Below are 6,488 nucleotides of genomic sequence, written 5' to 3'. Positions count from 1 at the left end.
TTTGTTGTATAGTAAGTACTAAGTAGTGAGCTTTTTTTAATTTAATTTGTTATTTTGTGTTACTTGACTCGTTGTGGAAGCTTCAATCATTGTATCTCCTTCTTCAATTCCTTCACATCAACAAGTTCTTCTCTCAATCTTTATTTCTTTCCCTTTTTCAGATGGAAAAAAAAAAACAGTTTTTTTAATTCTTATGAATTCAAATTCTTATTATCATTAAGAATTTGACTAATTTGCTCACTAAAAATTATTGAAATGTATTATTTTGCAACTAAAATTAATGTTTGAAATAACATAATATTGAAAAAGGAAATGATTTCTTAAATTCATAGATTTTTATTTTTGTAATTTAAAAGTTACTATTGATAGAAATTTCTAAACTTTTACTTTAATAAGTAAACAACAAATGCATTAAACATTTAAACTTTGTATATTTTTATACAAACTTTGTATATTTAATCTTAACATGTATTTTGTTAGCTAAACATTTTTTTCTTTGTTTGTGTTTTTGGTCTTGGGCTAGGCCCAGAACCCTACCCAAAGCCTGAACCATTCCCTGCCCCGGAAGCAGCCCCCTAGTAGAACCCCATCTTATATTTCTCCGAAGAAAACCCAAATCGCTCACAGAAAATAGAGGAACAAAGGGGCCCAATTCACAAATGGAGGCCATAAGATGGGCTAAAGCCCAAACTAGAAGACAACCCAGCACATATGGCAATTCATTTCCTTTTCTGAGAGCTCGTTAAAATGTCCTTCTTAGTGTACTGTGTGGTCCGAAACAAAAAAAGGAAAAGGAAAGTTATTAACTAAAAAAAAAAAACTACACTAGAGTTCGAATCCCAATAGTGAAATATAGAATTTTTTTAATGTTAAAATATTATTTGTACGTCAAAATTAATCATCAAATTCAGTTATTATATATTTATATATGTATTTTAGCTTATTTTAAATGTGTATTTTATACTTAGTTGATATTGATATCCAATTATTCACTAAGGATGATTGTTTTTAGAGAAAATAACAAATAAGTCTTTAACCTTTTGATCCGTAGACATTTAAGTCCTACAAAATTTAAAAATACATTTAAGTTTCTAACTTTTTCAAAACCTATATATATTAATCCCTCGTGTTCACCTGGGTCTCCCGTTGTACTACTAAACTGGTTGATACAAATGAAAGTTTTTAAAATTGGACAAATTAAACTCAGGAATCGATATATCTAAATTTTGAAGAGTTCAAAGACTTAAATATATTTTTAAATCCTCACACTGCAGACCCAAAAATCAAGGATCGATTTGTCCTTTTCTCTTGTTTTTAATATCTGTCCGAGTGTAACGAGTGTGTAGCGTAAGGAAAAAAACAAAAAAGAGGGGGAGGGGGAATAGTAATAGTTGATGGTGGTTGGCAGAGACAAAGCATGGCGGAGGTGGAGACGGCAACCACAGTCAATGTTTGCAAGTGGGATTGGTGGATGGCTGGATGCAGCTAAGCTAACTTGATCCTCAATTTTAAATTGTATTCTTGTGTTATGGAATTATCTAAATAATTCTACATTAAAAATTGTTAAATTACCCTCTTAGTTAACATTTAAAATAGTCTTAACTTTAAATCAGAATGTTTTCTTAATCAAAACCTTCTCCGGCCAGATGTAAGCTTTAGAATGGCTGGTGAGTACATAATCACTACAGATATCACAAACTTATAAACTTAAAAATGACAAGAAGAGATACTCATATGAAAGAATTAAACTAAACTAAACCTTACAAAAAAAAACCATGTTGGGATAATCGAGTGGTCAGCCCACTCATCCGCTTAAGCAGGTATCAAAGATTTAAATCTCACCATGTGCATACAGCAATCCATTAGGCAGCGGCAAACCTTTAAAATGTTCATGCAAGCTGAGGTACAAACAGAAGCATACAACATCTTTATACGCACAAAATTACAAACAAATAAAGCAGTACTTGTTTATAGGCCAACAACCAAAGCTCCATGTTCTGTAGCACCCAACATGTTGAAAACCATACTCCAGTACATGTTTGATAACTATCCCGAAAGAACATTTCTATCTTATCATGGACGATTTTGTATCTTCCCTCTCGAGACACTTACCAAACACATTCACAAATTTTGAATTATATCTACAAGAGAAGTGTAAGTGCCTACAATCGCAATAGTAACACCCATCACAATAATTGAATAGTTTATGATCATTTCTGAGCCAAATCTCTTGTAAGCTCCAGAAATCTTCAAGTAACATACGGATGGGACAAGGATTGATGCTGAGACACTTAGCAATGCTCCAACAAGTGACATTAGGTAGCCAAATAAGGGAATTGCCACTGCCACAACAAGAGTGCTAATCAGCAATGTGGTACTAACAATAACATGTGTGAGCCTCTTTTTTCTGTAGTTGCATGAGATCTTGTTCTTTACTGCATTCACAATTGGGGTTAGCATCAATGCATATTTGGCTATTGGATTCACCAAGGTTGTGTATATTGCAACTTGTGAACTGAATTTCCCTGTTGGAAGGTTCAATGTAACCTGTGATTCAACATCTTCTCCAAACATTAGGTACCCTAGGATTGCTGCTGCTGCATAACCAAGAGTGCACACTAGAAAGCACACAAATAGGACCTGCCATTGCCATAGTAATTTCAATATCAAAATCATAACTAACCAACTATGCTCTCTTCAACCATGTTAAGAATACAATTAAAAAAAAGGTAATGCTAGAGAGACAAAAAAACAGCCAGAACTTGCCTTATTTAGCATTCATTAATTGTCGCAACAATTAATGAATGCTAAATAAGGCAACTTATGGCTGTTTTTGGCTGATTTTCTTTAGTTACCAAACATTTCCGTAAAAAAAAATGATTTGTACTTACACTTGAGAACTGATTCTTGTTCCTCATGGCATTGTAGAGTGTGGGAAGAACAGGGTGAGCACTGTAGCAAAATGCATACAAACTAACTGCAGCAGGGATGCCACTCCACCTGAAAACTGTACCTTTTCCATGAAAGCCTGTCCCATCAATGGTTCCATTCCACAACAGAGAGAGCAAGAACACTGTGGAAGCCAAAGCGCCACTAGCAGAAACATAAGACAACAAGCTAAGATCCTCCAACAACACTGTTGGCAAGATCACAATTGTTGCTAGTATTGCAAAGATTGTTGTTCCACCAATCACAAGCCCTCCAAGGTTTACTTCAACGTTTGGAATTAGCTTGTTAAGGTTGTCACCTTCCAAGATGAGGTAACCTGTCCACAATCATGGTGGTCAGAACCAAAAATTAATGGTGTATTTGATTTACGTTTTTGTTTTTTATTTTTTCTGTTTTGAGAATTTTATGAAAAAATAAATAATAATAATAATAATATCTTTTAATTTCTTTTTTTTATAAAATGTTAAAAAGGTTAAATTACTTTATTAGTATTCAAAATTTTCTCAAATTCATAATTGAGCTTTTACACTTTAAAAATTTTTAGTTGGATCTCTATAACGGTTTTAAATTTGTGATCACATTCTTTTTATCCCAAAAACCTTTAACTTAACCGAATATATTGAATCATATTTTCTAGTGGCGGAGATTGAAAACGTTTTTGTAATGTTTCTTGTTAAAAAAATCTAATTACAAATTTAAAATTGGTATAAGATCCAAATGAAAACTTTAAAAATATAGTGACCTAATAATAAATTGGCATAAACAATAAAAACTAACGGAGATAAAAATTAGGAGTTTAATTACTCCATCTAATTTTACCGATTTTCAATTAAATTTTTATACTTTTTTTTTAATTAGATAGTTTATATCATATCAGATTTTGTAACTAAGTTTTTATCTTGGTAAAAAGTTAGATTTAACAGAAGAGAAAGTCTCATGGATCAACACTTTTATTAAAATTTAGTCTATATTTAACCATCAAAAAAAGAATGTATAATTTCATACTATTAGATGAAATTTTACACCATTAAAAATATTAATATTAATAATAATTGATTAATGACTATAAATCACAAAATGTGCTAACCCCTAACATTACTGATTCCCAAAAAGTCCCTGTTTGATTAGTATTAAAAGTCATGCTGAGTTTCAGGTTGCATGGCATTTGCAAGGAGAATTCACTTATTAGACATATTTATTTTGTTTAATAAAATATTCTATAATTTTAATTTTTTATTATAACAAAGACTTAATTATAAAATATGATTTAATATAAAAATTTAACTAAAAAAATATAATAATCTAATTAAAAATTCGATAAAGTTATAAAGATTAGCCGAATAATTAAACTAAAACTAAATGCACCTTAATATTTATTGTGTTGGCTTTTAACAATAATAGTAATCATAATAATAGTACCTGTTACAACAAGGTAGAGCTCTGAATTCATGGCTATGGAGACCATTAATCTACCTTTGTCTCCAAAAGCACGTTGACCAATGTCAGGGAAGGTTCTGATATGAGGGTCCATGTCCATGCATCTCTTTACCAATAAGCCAGTGTAGTAGCAAGCAATTGCTATCATAAATAGCAGTGATATGCTTAGCCATCCCCCTGAAGCCAGTGCATAAGGTATTGAAACAATTCCAATTCCTTCATTCACACCATCAAACTTTGTTAATATTTTCATCCAATACTTTTGGAAATAACTTGAATCAAAATGTTAAAAATACAACAAAAATTACTTATCAAACCAATTATCGTATACAGAAAAATCAAACTTAATACTAATAATCAAATTTATTTATAATAATATAATAAAAATTTTTGTGATATGTCAAAGACATATTTATAAATAATAATTGATTAATGACTTTTTTTTATACATGTAAAATAATTAATTGAAATTTATGTAAAATACACTTCATTTTAGTTTAGGTATATTAATTTAGTTGAACTTATATTATTTTAAAACAAAGATCAGATAACGCTAACCATATAAAATCTATAAAAAAAATCCTTTATTAATATATATTTTGTGGCCAATTCAAAGGTGAAATGATTAATTGAATATGAACGTTTCATGTTTCATCTATCATATCACTTGTTATGATTCATTTCTAGAACATTCAGTAATGTTCCAAAAGTTTGTTAATGCAAGTAGTTGACACGTTGGAATGTATAACATTGACAGTTTGACACAGAAGTAGTGATTGAATCCATTACGAAACTTCATTCAATAATGTGAATCCTGAATAAATACTTAATAAATAAATAACAAAGAATAAAACATGGGAAGAGTTTCAAAGTGTACCGAAAACACTAATATTTTAGTTGTTTTAACTGTTATTTGAATTATAAAAAATATATATTAATTGAAATAAATGGTTAAAATAATTGAAATACTGGTATTTTTAGTACACTTGAAATTTTTTCTAAAGCATGTACAAGGATGACAATTTTTTGCCGAACACTTTAATTTTTTCACCAATAATAAAAATAATAGCAAATATTATGTCTACAATACTTTACACACCATAAAGCCACTTTCCGCCAAGAATTTCGCTAATATTGTTCCCTTGTATATGATAATTATTTTGTAAAAACTTATGGAGTTGCATCTGAGTAAATTCATATGTTTAATAATACATTAAATTATGAACATGTTAATAAAAAAGTTTAAATAACATAAAATAGGAAACAGTGTGTGTCAAAATAATAATCAGAAGAGCACAAACATATTATGAATACTTACACCAATATCCTGACAGCTTAAAAAAATAGCAATAAAACAAATATTCTGACATCGACCTGCCATATTTTTGTATTCAAGTGCAGAAACCAGATTCACATCTTGCCGTTGAATTCAGTAGAAAAATTATATTGTAATATCCTTTAGTTAATTTGCTACACATCTATTTATTAATACTTTTATTAAACAAAATAGTGTTTATATTAATAAAAAAATATTTCGTTTATAAAGGTATATATTAGTTTTATATAAATCATAGAAGAGAGAAGACTATCTCATGACCTCAAACACAAACTAGCTAGTACCGTAATTTACTCACATCTAACAGACATAAGATCTTGGATCTCGTACTACTTTTAATATAGCTGCAAATAAAGAATAATTATTCTTAATCTGAAAGGCTTGTATATTTTTTAAAAACTTTTAACGTTTGGGTTGAATTTTAATTTGGTTCCTAACATTTCAAATGTCTTATTTCAGTATCAAAAACTTTTAAAACATCTTATTTTAATTTAAAAAAAGTTTTAAGCATGTCCAATATTATCTTTCCATTAAATTTGATACAAACAATTTGCATATTAAACAGTTAATAGTATTCGATTTCAATAGGTAAGTAAAATTGATCCACCATCCTTTGATTTTAAAGTGATGATTGATTGTTAAGATTTGTAGTTTTGTACAAAAATAAAATTAAGGAGACAAAATTTTACAAAAAAAATTTGATTATATTTTTTTAATACATAAAAAAAAGATACGACTTAATTAATAATGTTATTAACATCTAAAT

The 6,488-nt window shown here is 29.1% G+C and overlaps 1 protein-coding gene and 2 long non-coding RNA genes across 3 annotated transcripts in view; 1 reads left to right on the top strand and 2 right to left on the bottom strand.

Annotated features, from left to right (window-relative positions):
- LOC110268962 overlaps window positions 408-6,488 on the bottom strand; it is a 10,354-nt gene continuing 4,273 nt past the window's right edge. Inside the window, exon 2 of the long non-coding RNA XR_002357754.1 lies at window positions 408-806. This is a non-coding gene — a long non-coding RNA (uncharacterized LOC110268962). The remainder of the gene's footprint in view (window positions 807-6,488) is intronic.
- Window positions 798-6,488, top strand: part of LOC110268960 — a 15,087-nt gene continuing 9,396 nt past the window's right edge. The window contains exon 1 of the long non-coding RNA XR_002357753.1: window positions 798-1,426. This is a non-coding gene — a long non-coding RNA (uncharacterized LOC110268960). The remainder of the gene's footprint in view (window positions 1,427-6,488) is intronic.
- The window catches only part of LOC107647933 (vacuolar amino acid transporter 1), a 5,863-nt gene continuing 1,110 nt past the window's right edge, over window positions 1,736-6,488 (bottom strand). The window contains exons 2-4 of the mRNA XM_016352007.2: window positions 4,369-4,602; window positions 2,892-3,265; window positions 1,736-2,640 (exon numbers count right to left, since the gene is read on the bottom strand). Of these exons, the coding sequence (XP_016207493.2) occupies window positions 2,122-2,640; window positions 2,892-3,265; window positions 4,369-4,602 (1,127 nt within the window). The 3' untranslated portion in view covers window positions 1,736-2,121. The remainder of the gene's footprint in view (window positions 2,641-2,891; window positions 3,266-4,368; window positions 4,603-6,488) is intronic.

Source organism: Arachis ipaensis, chromosome B01 (genome assembly GCF_000816755.2).
Source record: "Arachis ipaensis cultivar K30076 chromosome B01, Araip1.1, whole genome shotgun sequence".
NCBI lineage: Eukaryota > Viridiplantae > Streptophyta > Magnoliopsida > Fabales > Fabaceae > Arachis > Arachis ipaensis.
This window is presented reverse-complemented; position numbering and strand designations above follow the sequence as displayed.